We start from the raw sequence: 27,378 nt of genomic DNA on the forward strand, positions 1-27,378 counted from the left end.
ACTAGGAATAAAGCTCTTTGTATAAAAGCCACACAACTGCACCTGTTGACAACTTTTACTACTGTTTTCAGGTTTTGAAAGAAGAATTTAAGGAAACAATTCCTATCTTTAAAGGCTTGAAAAGTTGTAGGTCAAAGTGCTATGTTAGAACTAGCAGCCCCCAACAAAAACAAATGCTGTCATCAAATACCAGTAATACTTCACAGTATAGATTTAAATGAAATAAACCTCAAACCAAGAGTTTATCTGCATTTCTATTTCTGAGCTATCTTCCTTTCAAGTGAAGAAAACACGTCCCTACTTGCATCAACAACTGATTTTTAAACAGAAACACATCCTAGAAATATTCACCATTTTCTCCCTATTTTATTGCATTTTCATAAACACTTATAATTGCTCTAAATCTGTGTTAAAACTCACACAGATCAGCATGAGAGCTGTCACAACCTATTAAAATAGTAAGACATGACATTCTCTCAAATTATATTCTCCTCTCCAGCCTGACAGTAAGACTATGTCATTGTAACCGCAAGTCAGTAACTAGGCTTTCCCTATCAGTGTCCCATCAAGACATCAGGGATTTTTATCTCCAACTCCTCAAAGTAAAACAAGCAATCCATTCTTTATCATTTCCAATAGGCCAGAAATGATTTAACTGATGCAGGCAAACAATCTTCCAATTAAAGTAGAAAAACTGAATTAAAAAATTATTTGATTACCATGTTCTAATACTTTATAATCTAGCACAGACTGGTAAACTCTTACCTCGTACAGCTTTACTAATACTTACTGATAAAAATCTGCTTCTTTTGCTGCTTCTTCACACCTTTTTAGTGTCTTGGTGTGTTGATTCTGCAGAGACTGTAGATCTGACATGGCCTTCATGCACTGAATCTTCAGTCTTTCATAATCATGATTTGGTTTTGGACTAGGCCTAGCATGGAAAAAGAATGTGAAGTCAAACTTCAGCTATTAAAGCAAATTAAAAGTCTGGGAAATGACTATCCAGTAAAAAAAACATTATCACACAACTGTTGATACTTAGGTTACAGTATGCTTTTATTTAAATACTCACCACTGTGTTAAGATGCAATCACAAATAAAAATCCACTGACTTGAACTTGCATTAGTTTTATACTGAGACATAACATCTAATAATGAAATAATTCTATCACTAACACAGCCAAATAGTACTGTGCATGCATGTACCTCTCATGAGCAGCAGTACTATCACAGAACAGAACTGTCGCCCGATACAAGAACAAGCCAATCACAGTACACCCAGCTTTCCTGTGCTACCACATCAAAACTGTCAAAGAAAAATCACAGAGCTGCAGTGAGAGTGGGGCTGAAGAGAGGCTGCCAAAATCAAGTGGGAGTTCATGGAGACCTGGGCTAGGAAAAACTTCACATCTAGGCAGTGGCCGGAGGACCTTGTCTACAGCTTCCTAGGAAAAGCTCCCCGTGTTAGGTTGAGAGAAAGACTTCCAGTGGGACACCAAAAGCATGTCTCTGTGCTGGCAGAATTTGATCAGTTTCACTAATCAAGCATTGAATTTAAATAATTTGATCAAGACGTATTGCTGAATTACATAAATGACTGTTACCATGTTCTTTTACAGTATTGTAAATGAATGAGAAAACATGTCAGAACCTACCTCACATTTCCATAAGATAACTCAAATTTTGTTCAAATAATTATTAGGAATCTCCAACACAATATGATCTCAAATAAGCAATTTTCAGTGAGCTGTACAAAGTGAAAGCCAAAGTCGGTCAAAAGAAAATTTTTGACTGATTTTTTTTTTTTTTTTGTATATCACAATGATTAGGAGAGGAGAAATTCTCTAAAATAATTTACCTTGTCAAGAAAATGACCAGAATAAATTATGTCTAAAATGTATGGTTTTGAAGAACTAAGCTTCTACAAGAGACTAAATTGAACTGTTCCTCCTCTACAAAGTCACAAAATTTTTGCACTGTTGAATTCTCATTTCAAAATGAAGCTTCTAACCATTGTCCCTGTGTCATCTCTGTGTCACTGGCAATGGAAAAGAAAAAAAACAAACAACCCCAAAACAAACAAACAAACCGACCAACCCAACAAAAATAAAACAACTGCTTTCTAATTTAATTCTGTTTATTCTCGTATCAGATTTGCTCTGTCGCTGCACAGATCACCCTTTCTCCCTCCCATCTCATTCCCTCCCAAAAGGCTTCACTCTAAGTGCAGCCTGAAAAGCAATCAGAATTCTCTTTGCTTCATACAAAACCAGCAACATGGATACTGGAACTGAAATGCAGCTGGCAATAGAATCAAAATGAAGACAGCTTCGCACTACTGCCGTGGTGAGAGTTGTTAAAAAGAAAAAAAAAAAAAAAAAAAAAAAAAAAAAAACAGAAACGCCAGTCACATCTGATTCACGGACTTTTAGGGAGTGTGTGTATGATATGAAGTTGCTTTTTAGCAACCCAGTTGCATTTGGATTGCTGACTAGTAAGGCCTTGAATTGTAATTCCTCTTTTTCTTCTTCAAGAGAGAAATGCTCCTGGGGAAAACAAAACCAAAAAACCCCTTCCTTGACTGACAGACTTTAGCAATAATTAAAAGTCAAACTCATATAAAAGTAACCAAATATTCAAGTCACATCCACAAGGATGTCTTTTAGAGTGTTGTTTTTTTTTTTTTTTTATTCACTGTTTGGGGGTGCCAAAAGAAGTAGTACATTATTCATATAGTGCTATGGACATATTACCACAACTACTGCAGTGTTATTCTTTTAAAATACAAGACTAGCCAGCATAAGTGAAACTCAATTTGAAATGTTCACACCTTTGACAAAATTACTAAAAACCCAAGTATTGATTTAAATTAGACTTCAGGGTGAAATTACTGAAAGTAGACACCATCTGTCCACCACAGTCATTAAAATGACAACATTACTTGAAGCACAGTTTAACTCTCAGTTAGTTAAGCTTACTGTGACCCATTAACACATGTTCATATTACGCTTATAATCGTGAATTCATAATCGTGCAAAATATTTCAGTGTATGAATTTTTACTAAAGGATAACTATTAGGTCAGTCTTGAAACTATGGTGAGAACTTGCTGAATAAGTCTAACATGAATCACATATATTTCATGTATTGCTGAAATAAGACTAGCACTATTCTAAAATTAAAAAAAAAAAAAAAAATCTTATAAACATATGGATACTATGTACTTAACTATCGAAGTTAGCCTAACTATACAATGAGGAAAGAACAAGGCCACCGGTAACACCCTGCATTCTAGCTCAACTACATGAAATAAAAAACACGTGGATAGCCAAGGCCAAGTGTTCTACAGTGCTGTTCCAAGGATTTATGTTTCAGCAAGAAAACCAGGGATATACACAAGAGCAATATGGATCAGAAGTCAAAAACAAAGCAGTTCATTCACATGTGGTGGTTGACTCTTGTTCAAGTAAGACCACCACAGTTTTATGCTGAAATGCCTCACAAGATAGAGAAAACTCTGATTTCAATAAAGGAGAGGTGTCAGTTACCATTTTGGAAGAATTGGCTCAAACATTAATAAAATTTAAAATGTTAGTGTCAAAGGTCCAATTGCTTTTCTGATACTCAAATAGCAACTCAAAATCTGTACTCCAGTGGAATTACCCTGAGCATAAATCAAGGTCACAGTGAGACTGACATTTAAATGTATCTGGGGCTGCCATAAAAGCTAATGCCAATGACAGATCCAATTTTGTGGGCAACGCCTATCCAACAATTGAAAATGTTATTATTTACTACTGCAATTTCACCACCAACAACAACTACAGGTTACACATAAAACAGTTTCTTCTCAAAGGCAGTTTTCAGGGGTTTTATTCATATTGCAGTTCTCTTCTACTACATAAGCAGTAGAATAGCAAGTTTAAGTCTATAAAGTGCACCTCAACTACGCTAAACCATTTGGGCAAATCTTTGCTGAATCACCACAACACATGCACACATACAGTCACTGTCAAGTGACACAAATACAGCATGAGCAACCCTACGCCTGTCCAGCAGGATGACACATGTTTATTTGATTCAGCACATCACAATTCACTTCAGTGGCTGCTCTTCCACTGCTCCAGACTTAGTCAACACTTGATTTGAAAACAGCTCTCCGTTTTGCAACTGCCAGCTTTCACAGCTCGCACAGCCCAGCCTACGAATGTGCTGCTAGCTTCAACTGCTCTGAAGCACGCCATCATGACATGTCAAGATTTGCCTCTACACCAGCTGTGTTTGGTATGGCCATGGTTAAAGCAGCATATGCAGCCAGGAAAGCAAAAGCCCTTTTTGGTGCAGTAGAAGCCACCATCTAAATAATGATCTTTCAGGTTTCACACTTCAGCATAACAATTTGTGATGTCTGGGCTTTGACGCCTGGAAGGCTGAAGATTAGTTTTATATGAGGAACGAATTCAAAACCAATTTAAAAAAAAACAAACAAACAAACAAAAAAAACCCCACACAAACAAACAACTAAAAAAACCCAAACCCCAAAACAAAAACAACAAACCAAACTAAAATCCAGCAAGCTTTCAAAACCCTGTGTTTTGTGGATGTGTATGTGGATGGGAGGAGTAGTTGCTTTTATGCTAAAGGAAAAATATGTCAACTAATAATCTTCATTCATTTCCCACTCTTCAAATATTTGTTTGCAAGGCAACATCCTCCTTCTAACACATACTGTCCAAGTACTACCCAAATACAATGTTTATTTTGATGAGTTGTTCTTTAGGCTGTAAACATTTACATTTCCCACAACATATAATCCTTCTGTAGATGGATTTCACAACTAAAGAGAAAAAACTAGGGCAGTCTAGAGGACAGCTCATCAGAACTTTATTAATAGCATTCTGGATTATGGAGAACATTACTGCAGACTATAAAATCCTCAAAGCCCAAGCTATGGTGACTTCAAATAAGAAATCCCCCTGTAAAAATAAGTCAACATCTTTTGCACAGCTTCCAGTTACATTTGACAACCTCTTCTTCTCCTGTCCCCACAATGCTTGGAGAGCCTTAGATAGAACACAATGCTCTTAAAGTAGCCCTCAGAACTCATGAGGGGAAGAAGGGGGGTATTAAGATGATGAGCTAATGAGTGAATAAAATGCCCAGAATGTCTCAATTACAGTTCACTGGTTCAAATCTTGACCTTATCTCCTTAGGACAAAAAGTTTAATTAACCACCTGACCACACGCAGATACAGCCACTGAAGTAACATACAAACAACAACAGTAAAACATTGAAGTTCAGAGAAGCTATGCATCACAGCAACACCTTGTAAAAAAATCTATGATTTGCTCTTATTTCAGAATTAGTTGCAGTCAATTTTTTCCAAGGTTCAAAAAATTTCTCTTACACCTGCTTACTACAGGCAAAAAGCACCTGCTCAGTGTGCCCAAAGTCACACTTAGAAACATTAACAGATCTGTAACCCTTTAAAATAAACCAATTCTGTTTTCTACACAACAAAACCCTGATCTACGACTAACTCACACTCTCCAAATACTATCTTCTTCATAACTTATCAACCCTCAAATTAGAATGAGCAGCATAAGGTTGCTGGCCACTAAATGAATTTGGACATGTGTTATTCTCATTTGGCAGCATCCATAACCTCTCAGTGGAGGAGAGTTCCTTACTCTCAGCAAGTTATTGCTACAAAGTCCCCCTATAGATATATATATTTCTATATCTCTATCTCAGAAAGCGCAACTCCTAAAAAAATCTTACTTCCCTCAAAAGAAGTCCAAACCTCTCTCTTGTTTCAGAAGCACAGGAATAGCAGAGATCTTTTCTCTCCTAATTTCTGTCCTCCAGTCAAGCATTCAGAGCTATTTCCCTTTCTTTTCTCTTGCTTTCAAATCAGTAAATGCTTCAGCCGCTGTCTTCTTTCTCTTCCCACAACATAACCCAAGAAGCTTGAACAACTTGTTTGCTTTCATCTCAATATAGAGATAAGCCCTACTCCCCTCACTCCCACAGCAAAATTGCTGAAGGAAGTGGGAATCCACATTCAACAGGCAGCTCTGAAACCTGGACTTGGTCACCTACATAGACACACATCACCAGGATTCAAACAGGTTACAAGCAACATATATACATTGTAATATCCTTGCTGCTTTACAGGTAAGCAGAAATCAAGACACCTAAAAACACTACTGAGAATTAAAATGTTACCCTTCCTTTATTTTTACCTGCAGTCATCAAAAGTTGATCCAGGAGACGAAAGTGCAAGTCTCTTGCGCAGGTCATCCCTCTCTCGAGTTACCTGACGGAGCTGATATAATATTGTCTCCAGCTTCTCACTCATCTGTCTTGTGTCTATAACAGGTGGTGGGGATGATGCCTTACCAGTCGTACCTGACCAAGAGATAAATAATTGGCATTCAGAGAACTCTTCAAAAGAACAATACAGCTTCACTGTTATGTAGTTATTTCTAATAAAGAACCATGTGATTTCTTCCAAAAAAAAAAAAAAAAAAAAAAATTTCAACCCACATCAATTTACCCTAGTGACATCAGAGAAACTACTACAGCACAGGAGCTCTTTTCCTATTACTTTATCTAGCAGCACAAACATACTATTCTGCTGTGTGCTACTGCCAGCATTTATTTTGAATGCAATTCTATGCTTTTACATGTCGTAATTTATCACTCCAGTATGTGAAATTAAAGATTTGACTTACCACCAATTCATGAGAAATAGGCTACATTTTTAACAACAATGGCCTAAACGAGCAAATTACAATCACTGCAACTGGACTACACATCAAATTTCCTCTAAGGGTCAGACATACATTAAAAAGTTTTGTGGACTCTTTCATTCTCAGCTTTCTTAATATCAGAGATAAATGATGATGCCTACTATCTTCTCAGATAGCTATCCCAATACAAAGAGATAGTCTGCATAATTATACAATTGAAGCAAGTTGCTGACATATGCATTAACTTGTTAGGATGCACCTTTATTATGCCTTTTTTTTAAATGAAGAAACAAAAGATATAATAGCAAAATAACGCTCTCTGACAATTCTCTCCTCAAATAAATAATTTCGTTATTTCATCTGATCAAATGCTAATGAGTTGCAAGGATTGGCTTTTTATCTCTAAACCCAGTTCAGGAAGGCAGTGCAGAATGCAAATCCTCCCTCCAACTTTTAAGTAGAACTACCTGTGCTTTGAAGTCCCCACACCAAAATAAATGCAGTCTCAGGGCTATCATACATACAGCATCTCAGATAATAGGATCTCTGTTCTTATTCCTTTCAGCTGTTACTGTAATTCTGTAATGAGATTTTATGAGCACAGAATGTTCTTTTAATCTAACTATTGCATAATAATGTATGCAAATGCTCTAATAGTGAACGGAAAAAATAAAAATTTGAAGGAACAACCTACATTCTGTAGAAAAACACAAACTTGCATCACTCAAAACAATTCCCAATGGAGACTGGATTTGGGCTTTCTCCTACTACACAGTTTCACTTCTCCATCCAGATGGAGCCCCTTCATCCATAAGGACTAAGGATCTCACAGTTTTTAAATTCAGTTATACTTTCTTTTTTTAAAATAAGAACCATTCTACAAAATTTTTAAGGCAAGATTATACAGAAACTAGTAATAATAAAAATGCATTATCCTGGGCTTATGACATAGGGAATAAATAGAGAAAAAAACATATGGACAGATAAAAAAAAAAAGTTAGAACATGTATTAATTTCGAATAGATTGGACACATCAATGAGCAGGTAATTTCATAAATAAGTGAAAAGGTAAAGGCAAGCAAATCTAATTCAGGTAATGACAGGCTGCATGGTCTTGGGTAAATCCAGTGGCAACCTCTATAACTTCTCACTTGAGCTGACACATCAGGATATATATAACACTGAAAAAGTCCCCTTCTCATCCTTATGGAGAAGTTCATAAGCTTATCTGTCATTCTGGGGCTGCTTGTGAGCAAAACAGATCAACAGGATGTGAGGGACACAAGAAGAAGGAAGAGATAAATCAGGAAGGCTGGTGTGCTTCACATGAAGGAAAGGGCATTAAATTAACAGGAGTCCATCACTGGTGTCAGCGTTAATCCCAGCAGCAGCCCCATGGACAGTGTCCACTACACAACCATGCAACAGCTGCTCTGGGAATCTGAAACACAGTAAAAGGAGGCAGGAACTATATTTCTGCTTCTCCACCTCTTTCCCCTCCCAGCTTTGACAGCATTCCAGTGACAATCTTCTTCAAGCAAGGAGAACATTTGTGCACACAGTCCCAAAACTGTGCCAAGCAAGATGAGACTGCTTTAAATAAAGATAGGCTAATTAGCTTAGGAAAGAAGCTTTCTTGACTAATGTAAAGTCATTTGTCTTAGTACTAGAAAAGGATATTTTTCATTAACTTGTCGCTTTTTACAAGTACATCAACAAATACTTTCATCTCAAATGCAATTATATTGTTGTCAATGCATAATATCAGCCAAGAGATGTATGCTTTAAGTGTTGTAAAAACACAGATCGATACAATCCAGATATTGCCCTCTTATCCTTAAAAAAAGTCCAAAAAGTTTATCTTTGCTTGATTTACTAACAACCTTACATTTTCAGTAGTTGTACAAAAGGTCTCACAAATGTTGTATCAGATTTATGGGTGCTAAAAAAAAAAAAAAAGAACACCAAAACACAAAAACAAAACAACAACAACAACAAAAATTAATTTAGTAAACTCCTCTTTCATCAAAAAAATTAAATACTCTTTATTTCCTTTAAAGGGGCTTTTATACCTGAATGCTAAAACCCTTTCATTGAATCCGACATCCTGATGCAGTAGAAGAAAAGTGACCTCTGCTTCCAGCTTTGTATTTTTTCCATCTGACAGCACATTTTACACAACGGTACTTCTTTTCTGCACTTTAACCAGTCAAACTGGTCCTAAAATGTACAAGTCTAAAGGCTAAATCTCCATTATCCAAATTATGCCACCTTTCAGTAACTCACCTGCTCCCTCACATAACCTAGATTTGTTGAAAATGGACTTACTACATGTTCTGCCAAGTGCAATTCATTCATCTGCTTCTGTAAGCCTCATGACTCACTTTTCATGTGAGCTGCACTTGGGCTCCGAGAACCCAACGCTATGGAAGTCACCTCCCTGGCCAGCCTCCAGGTAGGCAGCACTCCACCAACTCCTGAAACAGGCACCAGCAGGGATGTGTCATGTGGGCAAAATGCATTTTGCCCACAATGCTGTACATGTATTAAGTCCTGAGTAGGCACTGACTTAATCTAAAGCAAGATTTTGCAGTATTTTCATCACATGTTGTATAAAAGAAAAGCCTTAAAAAGAGAAGCTGGAGCAATCATATCTTCCATAATTATAGTCCAAATGCTGGACTTCACAGAAACCACAAAGATCCATTGCTGTAGTACATACCAAATACAATTCTTGATGATTCCTCTAATCATCAGTGATGGAAGACATAATACAGCCACATAGAAACCACTGCTTAGTTAGCTTTGTATTTGGGGGTGGGGTAGCAATTTTGGGGAAAAAAAAACAAAACAAAACAAACAAACCTGCTCAAACATTTTAAGAGAAACAGGGCTGGGAAACTTGTTAACCTGAACAAGAGGTACTATAATACCAAGTCAACATCATGTTGAGGTGGGAAAATGGGTACCAATGCATAAACAGCTGCTTTTTAAGAAACATCATTAATGTATTTTGAATTGTAATAAACTCATTACTTTGAGAAATACACTTGTATGACAGATTCAACTAATTCAGAAGGCAATCTATCACAAGCTAACAGCATGTGTGAATTTTATGATCATTTTCTTAAACTCATAAATTTGGGGCAATTCTTGCAAACAAACAGGAGACTATTCATTGTACAGTCAAGCCTTTTTCATTGCTTTCTTTTGTAAAAAAATAAAATCAGAAATATTCAAAATATTATCTCTTTATACCCTTTAAATCATGACAAAAAAATGTTAAAAGAGACTTGCAAGATGTATTGCAAAGCATTATCAACAGGTTTTCTCCCTAAGCTCAGGAAGGGGTAGGGAGTAAAGACTTATGCCTGCTGTAGGAAAATGTGCGCTAAAATATTTACTTTATTTCAATAATTTATGAGGACTAGAACAGAATTACATATCAGAAGTTATCATGTAGATACATTTCTTCAGCTATGTCTTTTGAAGTCATCCTGAAATAGCAAAGAGCACAGAACAGAACTGCATGCAGGTAAAACAAAACATTAATAAAAACAAGCAGCAGTACATTGAGGAAAGGAAACTGAAAGATAGAATAATGAACTGTGGAAATAGTTTTATCTGACAGACAGAAAACCTAATAGGTTATGAAAGCAGTGAGGATCATGTAACCTGCAAGGACAAAAGAATGGGTAGCACTTCAATATTTGTTTTAATGCAGAATATAACAAGCTAAACAAATCCACCAGCATGTAAAACACATTTTCAACTTCAGTAAGCTTAAGACTTCAGAAAGAATTGAACAGTGGTTCTAAAAAGATCTACATGAAAAGAAAAATCTACAACCTAATACTCAAAAATAGCAAGGAGGCGGAAAAAAGAGCAGATATGTCAGTTCAGAAAGTCCCTGCAGAACTCTGCTGAGCTGAAATACAACAGAGAGTAAAATCTCTTACCATGACCAAGGAAAATACAGTGGAAGCTTCTAGGTTTGAACATTCGGGAACTCTCTGGTGGGAAAGCTCCAACCCTACATTTGTCAGGCTTACAACTGCACACTGAAAGCATGGCCTAGACAAAAATGTCCAATCCAAACCCAAAGGGACAGTGACTAGGGTCAGCCACTGCACACCACCCAAGGGGACAAGAGTTGACCACTGCTTGTTCCTTCACATCTTCTGTAGCGAAGTTGTGACCCTCACCTCACCATACTGTTTGAAAGCCCCAGGAGGAAACTGCTGACACCAGAAGGATTTTCTGAATGCGCAGACTGATAAAGGGCCCCAGGGAGCAGTGAAAGACACCATGTTCCAGACATGCTGTCTGGAGCACAGATAGGTATTCACACACACTATATTTCCATTCAAATCACTATAGACCAACCAAATCTTCAGAAATTCCCCCGGGGAGCTGCTTAATGTTAAGGTGATATTATAGTAAACAAAATATCACGAAGCCATCAGCTCTTCATTAGTGGTTCTCATGCCCTATCTATGCAGAACCTTTAAGAGACCAAGAAGTAACTCAAATTGATTCATAACAGGAGATGTTTAAAAAACAAAAACAAAACAACTAACTATCAAACAAACAAACCAACCAACCAACCCAAACAAAACCCCAATGCCCTTCCTCCAAGACTGCATCAGTATACATCAGCAAGGTCAGCTTGTTTGTTGTTACTGTTTGCTTTTTAAAACAGGGTATCACATCCACTGAGTAATTCTTGGGTACCTCTGAAAAGACAGAAGTTGAGAGAACACCGTGCATGACTACACATCAACCCATAGCTGCCTGGAAATGGATGTCACTGAAGTCAGTGACAATACTAAAGCTATTCAGAGCATTTATCACTTAAGAGAAGATGGTTATTAACAAACACACCGAAAATTAGGTAAAGAAATTAAGGATCAGTCCTAGAAACATCTACATGAATCATGAACTGAGTAACATAGAAGGAGACTGAAGTTACTTTAAGTTTGTGCAAGGAAGTGTTTATTTTGTAAGTTAAAAAATCTTGTTTCCAGCAAAATAAACAGGTACTATTCAGGTCAAAGGACAAGAAAACTACATAGTAAATAAATCTATAGAAAGAGGTTTAACTCAATCATTGAAGCCAAATTTTACAGGGAAGTGACTTCTGAATAGAGAGACTGATTGGCAAGGAGGTGGAACACTGAAAGAAATCACTGCAGTACAGAAAATTATTCTGATGTAATGTACTGGTAGTATTACTAATATCTTTTCTCATTCACTTGTGGCCTTTCAGCAGGTATAATATTGTCACTTGTTCCTTTGTCAGTATGTGTTAACCGTTCAGGTATCTTTACCAAATATAAATTTTGTGTTTGTGTTAGTAAAAAAAAAACCAAGAAATACAACTAGAGAATCCTATAGGCTCCTGGGGGGGAAATAAATAAATCACACTTTCAGACTGGGAAAGAATGTTTATCTTTGACTGAAACAGTATCATAAACCACAGCTGCAACTGAACACTTCCTATGAATAGTGAAAACAATTACATTGTTACACAAAGCTGTAGAAAGTGTGAAGCAATCAACTGAAATCAAAGGACAGTTGTCAAAATGGCCAACTTGAAAATGGGAAATGAAAGACTACTCATTGCCAGGAAGAAATTATCATCTGATAGGAAAGGGGTAGGTAATGTCTGCTTTGGAGTAAGAATTAAGGCACTCAGATTAAGTAACTTGAAATTAGTGAAAAACTGCTTGTAAATAGCTTATAAGGCTGATAAACTAATAAAGTGTTAAGCAAGAAAATACTGTCAGTTGAAGTCAAAGTTGGACAAGCTTAGTGGGGACAGATATGTGACCACCTGGTGGCTGCAAGAAGAAGTCATTAAATTGTTGTGCCAATGGTGGTGTTTATTGCAGACTGCTATGTAAATTCCCACAGGAAAAGGTAGTACAGCGATATGAACAGAGAAGAGCAAGAAAAAACATTTATGACTAAAAAAGTAACACCGTTTGCAAAGAACTGAACAGCTGGAACAATAATAGTCTGTTAAAACTTAAAAGATAAAGTTGATAACATGTGATGTGTAATGAAGAAGACACCAGATTGACAGCTGTAATCAAACCAATGCAGAGATCTGGCTATGGAAAGAAGGAAATCATACATGTGGAAAAATCAAAGGCCTTCTACATTTCAAAAATCCTTCTTATTAGGATCTCAGTATATTTTCAAAGAATAGAAGAGTATACTATGTCTTTTTGTTAAAAACTCATCTTGAAAAAGGCATAATGGAGGCTATCCTCAGAGTCATTGCCAGACTTCTGCATGCAAGCTCCTGGTTTCTATTAAACATTTCTTTTAAAAAAATATTGATTAAAAGAAAGAATGGGAAAAAAAAAAAAAAAAAAAAAAAGTACTGTACATTGAGGAGGGGAGGAAGAATCATATTTTTAAATAACTAAACGAAAACTCCAAAGTTTCATTATGGCATTAGGGTAGGTAAAAAATGGCTTGATTCCAGAAACTTTAATACTGTCACATGGCATCGTATTGCTTAGGTCAGTAGTATGCTCCTGGAGGCTGTAAATGTAGTATTGGGCATCAAAAGTCTTGAAACATACTCTGGGAATCAATTCACAATGGATTTTTTTAGGCAACATGGGACAGAACAATAACTGACCTGGCTATTGTAAAAAGAAAGAAAGGAGCCTGAATTTGGAAGAAAAGAGCAAGGAAAGTAAAAAGTTAAAAATACGCAAATTGGAAGTAGAAAGGCACAGAAACTAACAAGGACACTGTGTTGCTGCTTCCCATAACACAACAGTTTGATGATTTCAGGCTGAAGTATTGTATAAATAGGGTGATATCTGACTAGCATTATATCTTCTACAGATAATCTTTCAGAACAAAGGCCTTCAATCTTTCCTTACAGGTCTAGAAAATTATCTACTGCGATAGAGAAAGAACATCTGGTCTAACCCTCCTGTTCAAGCAGGGCCACCCAGAGCCAGTTTCCAGGACTGTAATCTAAGTTCAATTCAGTGCTTGGTGAGCATTTATCTTCAAAATTATCCATGTCAAATGACTGAATGCACTATACAAATGGGCACTTTTTTTTTTCTCTTTTTACCTTTTCTAAATTTTTTTGAAGGGGGTCCTTATTCTGTGTTCTTTTCCTTCCCATTATCATGACTGGTCAAGTGGGACACTAGCCAGTGACTGTCACGTATAGCTGTGTCACTGGTTTCCACCCAATTCCTAAGTGACACTGTCGTTCTGTGCTTGGCACGCCAGGCACTGAATCTCCATAAATAATTATTCTGATGTCAGAGACCCAGGATCGTAGCTCCATTCAGAAAGTCTGCTGGGCATGGGGAGTGGGCAGATGAAGGATGCTTCTATTTACACACAAAAATCTTTGTTGTTAGCCAAGAGCAAAGAAAAGGGATATACAGAGAGAACATGACAATTTACTGAGGTTTTGTTCCTTTGGGGGGAAGAAGGTGGGGCTGAAGTACAATGGTGGGATGCAGGGATTACAGCAGTTTATATTGTACCTCTTTTGGAAATTAACAGTGAATATTTGCCCTCAGTACCATCAAAACTACCTATTTTACATGCACAGCACAAACTTTATTAATACACAGGAAAGAAAAGGAAGGGTGCATAAAGGAAAAACGAAAATACTATCATTCAAACCAATTGTGAATGGTGAGGAAAATATACAATAAAAGCCTCTGAAGAGCAAAGACCTGTCACGCTCTGTATTTTTATGTACATACATATACAAAAGTAAAAAGATGGGTACACCTATGGTCAAGGCAAATAAACCTACAAAGAGGAGTTTCTTCTCCAAGGCTGCTACCCTGGCTGCTACACAGGTGGGAAAACTGGGTTCCACTCAACTGCTTATTCTACCACACACACGAGGCCGGAAGGTCATTCTTGTTGCATCCCTCACACCCTGCAAGCCCATCTAGGCAAAGAAAGGGGGGAAAAAAAGGCTTGGATGCCACAGTACTCTGGATCGACTACCCTAAACTCTTCTGAGACACATTATGCAAGTTATATCACTCCTTGCTCTCTTCTTATATTAGGGCTATGACATTATTGAAGGCTGAGAGAACCCCAGCATATCCAGTCATTCCCTGTACAGAAGCTGCTCCATAACTGCTCATCCCTGCTACTGCTCTCCATGTTTGCTGAGCTCTTCTCTTCCAATGGGAGAATCAGAACTGCAAATACGCCCAAGACTCAGGCACACGACAGGTTCATATAGTGATAAAATTATGTTCTCTCATCTTTCCCTCTTTCTTTCCAAATCCTAACACCATGTTTTATTTATTTGATGGAGACTGAGCCCATGTTTTCTTAGAACTACCTTTTAAAAACAGTCATCTTGGTACTATTTAAGCTTAGTTCTTAGATCAGGGTCTTTTTCAGGAAAATAAACCTGTTGTTATATACACTGGCTTCATAAATTAACTCAGAAATCCTGAGCTGTTAAAACATACAGAATCATCTCAATTTCACAACATCCTGGCTTGGAAGTATTTCAGGAAAAGATCACTTAATTAAGGAATGCTGGCAGCAGAAACCACCTCCAACAACAGCTACAGTGATTAAGATTGGGAAGAAAAGGTGAAGCATATACACATACCCTTCTGTAGTTACTGTTATAAACCAGGGAGTCCAAAGACTACAAACGAAAGATTGTATTATCTCTCCTAATTAGAAGATGCTAAGATTCACTCTCTGCTTCTTTATCTGGACTTAACTAGTGACCCCAATACCTTTCTCATTTCTTCTGAAAAGTCAAATGTGTTAATGTGTTTCTGAGTTGCTCAACGAACAGAAGATAAACCAGAAATAAAAATGTTAAATATTAATGAAAACCACTGCTTTGAACTCTAGAATAATAAAATAGATCCCTTTTCTGCCCCATGAGGAAGGTCCACATGAGTGGGGAAACGAAAATATTCCTTTATGTACACATGCAAGTAGATATGACTATCAGTGTCAAACTGACCATATTCCAAAGCTTACATTGTCTCCAAGCCATGAGCTATTTACCTTTTTTCACTGATGCATTCATTTCACAGGCTAAACTTATTTCCACTACACAGAATTACCCTTGTGAAAATGTATTCCAGTGAGATGGGAACGGAATGGGGGGGGAAGATGTATGTGAAAATACTGAAATGCCATAGCAACTCAGTATTTGTTGGGATTCCATTCAAAGAAGTCATACAAAGTGCCTTCGGGGAGCTGGCATGCAAACATTTTCAGTTATGATGGTTTGTCATTCAACAAATCAGTCAGTATTAAAATAATCTGACTGCAGCTTTGAAGTGACTTGCAAACATGTCTACCAGGATATGTTGGTTATTAAGCAGAGAAACTTTGTTATTGATATTAGATTACATTAAAATATTATCTCTTGCAGAATAAGATGAGGAGAAGAAAAGGTTGGGGGGAAAAAATGATACTCATTTATAACAAGTCTATAAGCAGACTTTAAAACAAATATGCCAGCTTCAAACAAAGAATTCCCGTAGCTGTTAATGTATTAAAAATTAAATATCTAACTCAACTTAATATTTTTAATAAGAAACTACAGAGAATACTAGATCACAAGTTTTGTTTAATAGTGGGTCACTTAATTTTTAGGTTACAAATACCTTTGATCACTGCACACAACAAAGGTGTAAAAGACTTCCAAGGACAGCCCTTTATGTAAAATACACAGATCAGGGTTCAGTATGAACTTCAGTATCTTAAAACATGAACAGAACATAGTTCAGATTCAGTACTGAGTCGTATATGAAAATAATGGACATCTCAGAATTAACATGCTAAATTGTAAATAAGTGTTCAGAAACAGGAATCCCTCACTCGTATAAGGTACTATGCCACAGAAAGTTAATAAGATAGAGGCCATGTACCTGTAGCTTGCAAGTGGTCACTGTTAAAGCAAAAATTCTCTTCTTGATGGTAAAAAGTAGCTGTTCAGCTACCTACCTTTACTTCCAAAATTACAACAGGCCAGATACAATGCACTCAGTTATAAAAAATGGAAAAAAAAAAAAAATTAAGTATACCTTTCCTTTTCAAAATCAGGAACATGGAACTAGAAAGGACCACCTACATCTTGTATCTCAGGCACCACTTCATCCAATTATTTCACAAACTTACTAGATTTCACCTGAGAAGAACTTCCTTCTTTGGAAGGCTCCTTTCTGAGTCTGGTTATCTTAAAAACTTAGGAACTTTGTTCTTCCTATTTCCAGCCCAAATTTATTCATCATACCCTTCCTTCAGGTAAGAGCATGCAAGTGTGATCTTGATAAAAACCAAACTAACATGTCACAGCTTCCTGTATTTTCAGCAAATAGTTCAGTCAAGACTATAATCTTGTTCCTGCATGCTGGAGTTAAAAGTTCAACTCAATGATGGCAACAGATGTCTACCCACATCCTTAAACAGACAGTTGACTTGCCTGGTGCTGTCAGGGAAGTCTACAGATGCGTGATACACAGTGGAACTTTAAATATGCAAAAGCCTACATTCCCTATCCAAGGCAAATGACTTTGACATGGATTTCACAATAGAAGTTACTTGTATAAGTAGAGAAAAATTGACAGCTAATACAGCTATTCCACGATCATCTTGTTGTTAGAGGTGTTTTGCCCACATTTCCTTTACCTATACTTTTTTTTTTTTTTTTTTTGAATATTTTGTCTTTCCCAGTGACTTGAAAAACAGAGAAAATGAAGCAATTGCATGCAGGAAAAAAAAAGCATTAAAGCTTCAGTCACTTCCAAAAATTTAAAAGGCTATGACCTTTGATAAGAATATTTCTAATTTATATGATGGTTTTGACTCCAACTACTATTTTAACATCTACATAAAAATATACATACACATATATGCATGCCTATATTTATTTTTATACGCACAGACTTGTATAAGCCTAACATTGCCATTTTTACATCATTTTGTTAAATAACTCAAAGCATAATTTCATCATTTAATGTATCCAAATGTAACCAATTCCATTGGCAACTACTACATACAGACCTGGAAAGGCTTACCTTGAACTACACAAAACAGGTACACCTTTTCCTGTTGAAGATGCATGGTTACATCATATAGTTCAACTTCTTTGATTTTATGACTGGAATCCCTCTATCCTTCCCAAAGGCAACCTTAAAAACTTGTTCTCCCAGCTCCCAAAAGACATGTTCATCAAGCAATTAGATTAATACTTTACTCACCAATGCTGCTCAGAGAACTGCTGCTTTCAGAATCAGAAGGCATTATGGACAGCACACTGTAAGTAGACCCTAGAATTAGAAAAATAAAGACCATATTACTTTTTATTCTTCTCCTCCCCACAAAGCTAGCCATTCATTTTCTTGATAGTGTAGATGCCAAACATGCTGAATTAGAGAAAACACACACCTAAAAACACACACATGCTTAAAATTCTCATAGGAAAAGTACAATTGGTAAATTAACATTGCACTGTGCACTGAGTAGGACATCATTTTGGTAAACACAAGTTCAGCAAACTACTGAACTAATACAGTAGTTATTTCAGGTACACTGAAAATACAGGGTTCCATCTCTATATTATGAAGATTTTGAGTGATACCCGTGACAACAGTCAGAATTTGTTTTGGTTTCTTATCTTTTTTACATGTACCAGCTCCTATTTCATTATGTAACTGATTCGTATTCTTCTCCTCAAACTTCCTTCAGACTTAGAAATTTAATTCCACTGGTAAATAAATTTTGCTTGCATCTATTTGCAACTTTCAGTATCTGACCTTAAAAGCAAAGACTTACAAAGCTATCTGCTGTTACAGATGACAGCAAGTTTTTTCACGTATTAATAGATCAATAGACAGAAACACCTTTTACTTTAGTTATTTTAGAAGTATGCTAGATTTTACTTACCAGAAGAACTAGAAGTCCTACTTCAAAACCTTAAAAACTAAACAGCTCCACCATCTCTCACAAACAGGATAAGCATGCTGCAGTAAAAACAGGAGGTGATTATGTGCAAAAGCGATTTGAAATCCGTTCCATTTTCAGCACCAGCAAGGATGCAAGACCTGTCTTGACAACAGCCAAGCTCCAAGACAGTTTTAATACTTTAAGGAGCTGCCTATAGTCCTCCTTCTTATGTTTCAACATTTGTTTCTTCCAGTCTCTTTCAAATTAAGAAATAAAAACTGAGAAGCAGCATGAGATTAAATGCATGGATGTACCTTTGAAACAGATTAAAGAAAGGACAGGTTTGAAAATAAGAAAGAATCCCTAGTTTTCACTCATCTCCTCTGCTTCTTAGTAGGAGAGGACATGACAGCTGTAACTACCATGGTGTTAGATGAAGAAAAGGCAAGATGTGATAAAATAAGTTTACTAACAACACAAGCAATAACTGCAAAGTAAATTTTAAAAAGCAAACACACTGAGGGCCCAATCTTCAACTAGTAAAAGTGATATGGAACCCAACTTTAATGGGGTGTGTTTATTTATCTTGACCAAAAAAAATGAGACTCTTACATTTGATACAAGGAATGACATCTAGGCAAAGGCAAACTTAAACAAGTATTTCAATGTAAGGAAAATCCCTCCAAGCAAATCCTCCAGTTTTATTAGCAGACACTGCAGAAAATAAATACCAGTAAAAAAAAAAACTGAATCTTGAAGCAGACTGATTAACCTGACAAATCACTGGGAGAAATGATCAAAATGTACTGGTTACAAATAATTCTAGTGGATTGTACAGGATGTTAGTTTTTTGTTCCAATTTTAAAATAAAAAATATGACAAGCATGTCACTGACACACAGGCTTCAGAAATAAAAAAATTCTGCTGTGCATTTTTGCTTCCATTTAAAACATTTTCACATAACAATTTAAGCTGTGTTCCTATTTCATTAAATCTTACAGAAAGCCAAATAATTTCTGCATTAATTAAAATCAACCTCTTTCCATATTCTAAACTCGTATGATTTGGACTATTTCTTGTAGTCTAGACCAAAAGAATTAGAATCATAAGGGAAAATGAAATAAGTAGATCAATGTGTTAAAGTAGGACATCTTTATGACAGAACATGTACTGAGATTCTATCAAAACTGCGTGGGACAAGCACAATAAAATCTCGTGCCAAGAAGTGACACAATTATACTCAGCAATTTAAGACAAAATTTCCTCTAAAAAATTTCATAGTAGTCCCATACCTAAACAGACTTTTACTGATTGTTAGCTGCTTTCATTTACTTTTAAGACTAGAGTAAGAAAACACTCAAAATCTCATCATCTTAGCTGATCTTGCTGTTATCTTCACAAAGCACTGATCCTCTCTGGCTTTTAACATAGGAAAAGACGACAAAGTCAGGACTCAAAAGAGTTAAATTCTGCTCCCTGGAATAGATAGAAAACTTCTGTGAAGCTGACTTCATCAATGGAGACATATGACTCTCCCTAGCAATGTTCTTAAACTGTTAGCTCAGATTTGTAAATGCAAGATCTGGTATGCATGGCACGTTATCACAAGAAAACGTACGATTGTGAAGAGGGGAAGAATTATCTGACTCATTCATAATTCCTCACTTCTAATAAAAATTAAAAAGAAAATCTATTACCATTTGTTTGGTTTCCAAGGCTGTGGGTATGTTTGGTTTTGGTTTGTTTTTAAAGTACACAGGACATGAGACCAGTATCTGTAACACATGCCACCTTTGTCATCAGAAGCAGTATTAGTAAGCATCAGAAACAATAACCAGATGACTCCACATAGCTTTCACAATGTTAAAATTCATCTTTACACACTGAACTAATTCACATCCATGCATTCAATTCAGGCTGAAGTAGCATGGTACTTGACATATTCTGCTTTATCAAACTAGGAATACCTCAGTAGTACCTGAAAAATGCATCAAGACAGCTTTTCCCCACTCTGTAGGATGTACCCTCACATAAGTGAAAACATTCAAGATGTTTTCCCCAATAGGAATTCAGATACAGCAAAATGTCAAGGAAAAAGGCAGAAGCTAGTTTCTGTAAACAAAGGTACTGTAACACCCTGCTTACTCATGAGCTACACAACCATGGTGTTTTAAGAAATTTGTTGCAAAACCACCCCCACCCCTCCTTACAAACAATCTTCTGCTTTATTTCAAATCCTTAAAACATTCTGACTGTCCAGTTGTCAAACTGCACAGAAAATAGCATCAGAACACAAAAACCAACAAAAAGCTGACTACTTCTTCAGATTAATGATGGAAGTGCTTCACACCTAGGAGCTCACATGCCTTCCACCATACTTTTCCAAATATTTGTCCTTCATATTTTTCCACTAGTATCCACCTCACATGCCAAAGTCCACCGGTACAAAAGTTGCTACATTAGATTTCAGTTCACTAACAGCAATTGCTGACATATTCTTTAAATTCAAAATTACAACTTGAAATGACAGGATTCCAAGAAGCACAATAGCTACTACTCATACTTAATCTAACAAACAAAAAACCAAAAACAACAACAAAACAACCCACAACCAAAAAAAAAAAAAAAAAAAAAAACCAAACCTGAGTGACCTGTCTTTTACAGGTACACATTCTTACAGAGAGGAAAAAGAGCATAAGCAGCCTGTCTTTGCATGGCAAACTTGCTTTTGAGGCATTTCTTTTTTGCTCATCCAGATTTAAGCTTTGGATCCGTTCCTGGATGTATTAAACAGCTTTGGCAGAGCAGAGAGATTTAGAAACTGCTACAGTATATACTTGAGAACCTTTCCCATTTCCTTCTATTTTCAACAATTAGAGCAAGTCAAATTTCCTTAAGTTACTACTGTCTTTATTAGTCAGATGACAGGAAGGCCACTTAAAAACTCACAAATTCAGGAAAGGAAGTAGTTGCTTAACTATTAAAGACACCTCCAGGGACAGCAGAGGAACTGAATTCTAGTTTGCCTCCGTCTTTCACACAATGTCCACACAGAAACACTGATATTTTCCTTCTTAAGACAGACAGTAATGGTGGAGGAGAAAAAACAACAACAAATTAAAAAAAATGTTACATGTCTTAAGACAACCACTGTCTAACCAAGCAACTTCCTCATCAGCAATGCCAAATCTAGATTAACTGAATTAAATTATTAGCATAAAATTAAAACAGAACATTTCTCTCGTCTGTCTTTCTAAAGTTTGTCTTGTGCAACACCACATAACACTGGGCATCACCTGTACTTCAAATAGAGACTAAAAAAGACAAGCCAGCTAATCTCAAAGTAAAGCCTCCAAAACAAGTGTGTACTTGGTACCTTCTGTAAGAAAACAGCATAAAGGATCAAGTGAAATATCTTCTAGGGATAAATGCTAGATTACTAAACGACTTCTAAGAAAAGCATACTGTGTTCAGACTTCATTATGTGGAGGTAAGCTGAAGAGCAGGACTGCCATGGCTGTGTAGAACCTTCTTATCCTCCTCCATACAAATACATGTACGTACACATGCTCTGCTCATGGCTCTAAAGCACAGTCTATCCAAGAGGCCTATAGTGGCAAAATAAAATACAAGGACTCAGCTTTCCAAAATTCATTACACTTACGCTTTCAATTATTTTTTTTTTTCCCCAAATGTATATTCTACTCTCAAGTATTTACAAAATTGTACCTATAATTCAACTGAAAGAAGACTATTTAATCTTCCAAAATTTGCTATATTAATTAAATGACTGCGTGGGAATAAGAATAATTACTCTCTCAGATACATACCTTCAGCACAGGGCCAAAAGAGGCAGGTATACTGAATCTGTTTCAGTCTGTGAAGAACCAGGGTTTAAATTGAATTAAATTAGATATTTTTAAATAAATTAAATTCATTAAATTAGATCCCACAAGATGGGGAGAGCTCTGGTCTTAGGGGCACAGCTCTTGGCACGTCACCCACCTTTAAGGACTGCATTAACATCTGCAGTATGGCTGACTCCTAAACTAAGTGTGCTTTTTAACTAGGAACACTTAGCTCATTGGAGGACTGAGCCTAGGAGGAGCACTTTGCCTGCACGAGTTTCTTCTGCTACATCTCTGCTTTTAAGGATGACATTAAACAATTATCCATGCTCCCCTGCTGTGAATTTTCTTTGTTAATTAAACTCTGTTCTTTCTTCCCCTCCCTTCCCAGTGCAGCGATTGCCAGCTGATTCAACTTCTTGTCAGCAAATGATTTTTCTGACTGAGGTCCAACGCACCGGATGAGAGGGCAGCGTGACAAACATTTGTTTATCCACATCTCAGTGCACCAAACCAAACTGACTTTGGCAGGACTCCTACTTGCTGTGGGGGAGCAAAAAAAAAAGAAGTTTAAATCAAACTGGAAATGACCCAGATTACAGTGTTCCCATTGCCTTTACAACAAACAAAATTGCCCAAGGAGCTTAAGATCACATGGATCTGCCATGCTCTACTTCTGAGGATATTCTTTTCTTGGCAGCCTGTGCAGCCAGGTTTGTCAGAAACCATAAGACACAGTAATTTCCTGCAAGTTTTCTGATGTTCAGACACTAAATTCTGACCTCACACAAAACATTCCAGTGGGTATGTGCTTCCATCCACACCATACTTATTACAGACATTTCACAGTCATTGACTTTAAGGATATAAGTAACTCCAAGAAGAAAGGTACAAACTTAGCAGTGAAGGTGAAACAGTAGTAGAGGTTCTATCAGCAAAAGTATGCTGTCCCCCCATCTGCTTTTAAACATAGTTTTATTACTGGGCACACCTACAGTTCCTTAATACTGTGCTCTGCAGCATGAAATTCTCTTATTTTTATGACACCATGACAACTAAATTAACATTAAATGGCCTTTAAAACAATCAAGTGGCTAAAATTTACCATTTTTATTTCCCAAATGCCTGCTTCTATAACAGTTTCACATAGACGGTGAAGATCAAAAAGTGTATTTTCCTTTTACAATGGAGAAAACATTTTACAACCACCTGTTTATGAAATATTAAGACACTAATATTTAAAGTGTGGGTTTGGAATAGATAGATACTTTAGTGCTTAAACCAACTATCAATTCTTAGTGATTAACAATAAATTCTTGTTAAAGACAGAACACTTCCCACATGAATAAGGACTTTGGCACCTTTCTCTGAAACATTTAGTAAAACCAGCACTGGTGACAGAATAACTAGTCAGGCTGATTCTCATTCAATATGGCAATTTCTCTGTAAGTTTAGATTCGGAAAAGTTAAGTAACCTGATGGAGGCCAGACACATCACTAAAGATTCCCTGAGTTCAGGTGCCTAAGTTCCTAGTTGTCAGTTATATAGTCAAGTATAGCATTTCATCTTCAGCTGTTAAAAGCAACACTAGAGGGAAATATCTTTAAAATTCCTATTTTCTTAGCAACATCTATTCAAAACACTTCGTAGTAGAATAAACTCATAGACTGGTATTTCTAAATATGCATTCCTAAGTGTACCCTCTTTTGCAACATCTACACTCATTGCTATAGATATTTTTATCCTTTAGCCAGGAAGCAATACAATGAGTTATACTGAAAAGAACTTACAACCTATCGTTAAGAGAAATCTAAGTCACTGGACTACTGTGCACCTTACGACAATGTGAATTATGAAAGGAAGCAGACGTTCGTGCCTTCAATAAAAAAAAAGCGGAAGAGTGGCAATGAGAAAGATAAAAGGAAAGGGCAAGAGACAAGAAAACAAGGTAGTTCATTTTTTCACATTATCACCTTACCATTAGGATACACTTGCTGTTGTCCACATACTTTATTAGTGTTATTTGTTCTTGTTGACTGCATTCTGAGCATTGGGTCAAATCATCCTCTTTTCACACAAAGAAGCAGAAAAGATTAGAAATCTTTAGGTCTGAATTTACATAGCTTGATTCACAAAACACACAATGTCAGTGCCTCAGCTGACAGCATTCAAGCTATTTTGCCATGGACATGATGCTCTAATAATGCCTTAAAGAGGTGAGACAGAAGCAATTTTTAAGAGTCAGATTATCATGAAGCTTTATTACCAGGACAGCACTTATTACCAACTGGTAACTGAAAGCAAAGAGGTACAAAAACTTCTGACCGTTTAAAAACAGAACAAAACCACACTCTAGTATATCAGGTCAGCTAGAAATAATGCCCCTGCTATCTTCCAATCTTTCATTTCTTTCTCTGCAATTTATAAAATTACTAGCTTAATCTCTTGTAGTCTGTGAAACCACATCAGAAGTTATTAAATATATCTGCTGGAGCAGTAGGACCAAAGATGCAATCATAATTGCTGCTGCTATTACTTATTCAAAAAGTCCTGCAGCTGTTCAGGTTCTTAACCAGCAACAACTGCTTTAACCTTTGTCGTCTTGTTTGACTGAGATGGTTTTTAGCTCTAATTTAGTGAGTGCATTTTGTCTTGACAAATCATTTGTCTCCAACACTCCATTTCAGCTGAAGAAAGCTGTAACAGCAAATGACCATGCCCTCCTCTTATAGCCCTGAATTTCCATTAGGTAGTGAAGCAAGATTGGTGATGATTTTTCAACAGTTACTTTAAGGCTAACAACAACATACCTAGCTATCATGAAAATATGAGCATGCAAACTTACATTATTCAGATTCTGGCAGAAGAACAACTTTCAGTTTGTAAAGCTGCACACGCTGCCTTCACTGCTGACTTTCTTAAAAGATAAATGCATATTTTTTGTAGGCTGATACTCAAAAAGAATAACTAGATCCAGATCCTTTAACCTCAGCTTTTAATACAGATAGAAAAAAGCTGCATCTAAAATCAAGTCTTAGTAAAACTGCAATGCAGGTAGGTGAAAAATTATCACATTTTCCAGATCATGTGGATTATATAGGCAGTCGTTGCATTAATACCAATGCAGCAGTGCTGTCTTCTGTTCTATAAACTTGATGTAGTATTACAGTTGATTACCTTATCAAACAAACAAACAAACCCATAAAAGCAGTTCCTGTAACACAGCTGCTTTAACTATGCCAGTTAATCCATTCTGGGAAAACCTATCTCTGTTCCACTGCTAAAAAACCCTGTTTATCCACAAATTTTTACTTGCTTCTAGCCAGCAGGAACATTAAATTCGTTTGCTGGATTATGTATGATAAGCCACAGAAAAGCGGGGGGGGGAGGGAGAACACATAATAGCATTTTACTTTTTTAACAAGCTTCCCACAATTCTCACACTCTGTTTCTTTTACAGTTATCTTCTTAATCTAGATTACTCACAAAATTACACCTAATTAATTTTGTTTATTAAGGCAGAGAGATGTAAATGATGTAAATTTTCATTAAACCTGCCAGATGACTAAAATGCTGTAGAGGATGTTCACCAGTCCCTTTCCCTCTAGGAAAGGAAATGAGATAACCTAGGGCCTAAATCCACTTGACAAGCACATGCTCCTTCAAAGTGTCCAGCAAAATGGCATTCTGACCATTCTCTGGATATTCTAGGTATTGCTAAAGGGCCCAAAGTTTCTTCAGCAGGGCAGTGCAGCCATGGCAGTCACCAGAAAGCAGCAGGCCCTCATGGACCCACATAATCTTGAGCACAGCACTCATTGTTCCCTACAGCCACTGACAAGATGCCATCTCCAACAGGGAGCAGCTACAGATACCTCTTCCTATACACAGGTGGCAGTTAAAGGACATCAGCCTACCAACCGTCTACACCACCAAGGAAGCATCTGCAAACTTCACTTTTTTGTTCTCTGTACCAGTGCTCAAAGAGCATCCCAATTTTGCCTGCTTTTATACCTAACCTGGTCCCATTTGGTCCCAGCAGCCTATTCCTCGACACTATCTGAATAGATTGTTGTAACTCAGACTCATTTATTTCTAAAACATTTCTCATCTGCCCTTTACCTAAATAATGATTGGATTTCATCTGTCAGACATTCAGAAAATGCCATTTTCAAGGCCACAGCTCAGTATAGGTCAGATCAGAAGTTAAGGCATCTTGGCAAATACGGAGTTAAGGAACTGTCCAAGTATATTGCTCCTGTCATGAATGTTCACTATCCACGGGAACTCACACTTCAAACCTGCTGAACCTTACTTCAGCTCTTCTGGGCTGTAGATGCATCGTATATGGACAGCTAACTGGCAGCTCCAGAAATCAACACTAAAGAAGCAGAGAAGGAATCCGGACTCCTCTTAGGCCATGACTGAGGGGTGGTATTGCTCACTACAACTGGAGAAAAAAAGGTGAATTGGGAAATATGGCAAGTCATCCAGAAATGCCCATCCCAACCCCCTTTAATGCTGGGGCACAAAATTTTTGGCAACATCACCAAGTTGAGAATTGGGGTACAATTCTTAAAAATAAGGGAATATATTACACATCCGTTTTTATTCTGGAGGAAAAAGGGATAGACAGATGATGCACCAAATCACATCGTAACTTGGTCTAGGAACAGACACCTCTTAAAACACCCTTCCCTTTCATTAAGAGTTGACACAAGTAGTGGTCCTGAATACCTTCAAATCTCCTTGCTAGCTTCTTTTAACCCCAGGTAATAAATATACTCACACCTATTTTTCCTAGCACTCTAACCAGTTCTTAAAATCTGAAGAC

The 27,378-nt window shown here is 36.8% G+C and overlaps 1 protein-coding gene across 4 annotated transcripts in view; it reads right to left on the reverse strand.

Moving 5' to 3' along the window:
- Positions 1 to 27,378, reverse strand: part of DLG5 (discs large MAGUK scaffold protein 5) — a 113,006-nt gene that overhangs the window by 51,350 nt on the left and 34,278 nt on the right. For all 4 annotated transcript variants that reach the window (XM_042789455.1, XM_042789447.1, XM_042789453.1 and 1 more), the window contains exons 2-4: positions 18,011 to 18,079; positions 6,249 to 6,414; positions 791 to 934 (exon numbers count right to left, since the gene is read on the reverse strand). In XM_042789455.1, the coding sequence (XP_042645389.1) occupies positions 791 to 934; positions 6,249 to 6,414; positions 18,011 to 18,079 (379 nt within the window). The remainder of the gene's footprint in view (positions 1 to 790; positions 935 to 6,248; positions 6,415 to 18,010; positions 18,080 to 27,378) is intronic.

The sequence above is a fragment of the Tyto alba genome, unplaced genomic scaffold (assembly GCF_018691265.1).
Source record: "Tyto alba isolate M040663 unplaced genomic scaffold, T.alba_DEE_v4.0 Super-Scaffold_1, whole genome shotgun sequence".
In the NCBI taxonomy this organism is placed as follows: domain Eukaryota; kingdom Metazoa; phylum Chordata; class Aves; order Strigiformes; family Tytonidae; genus Tyto; species Tyto alba.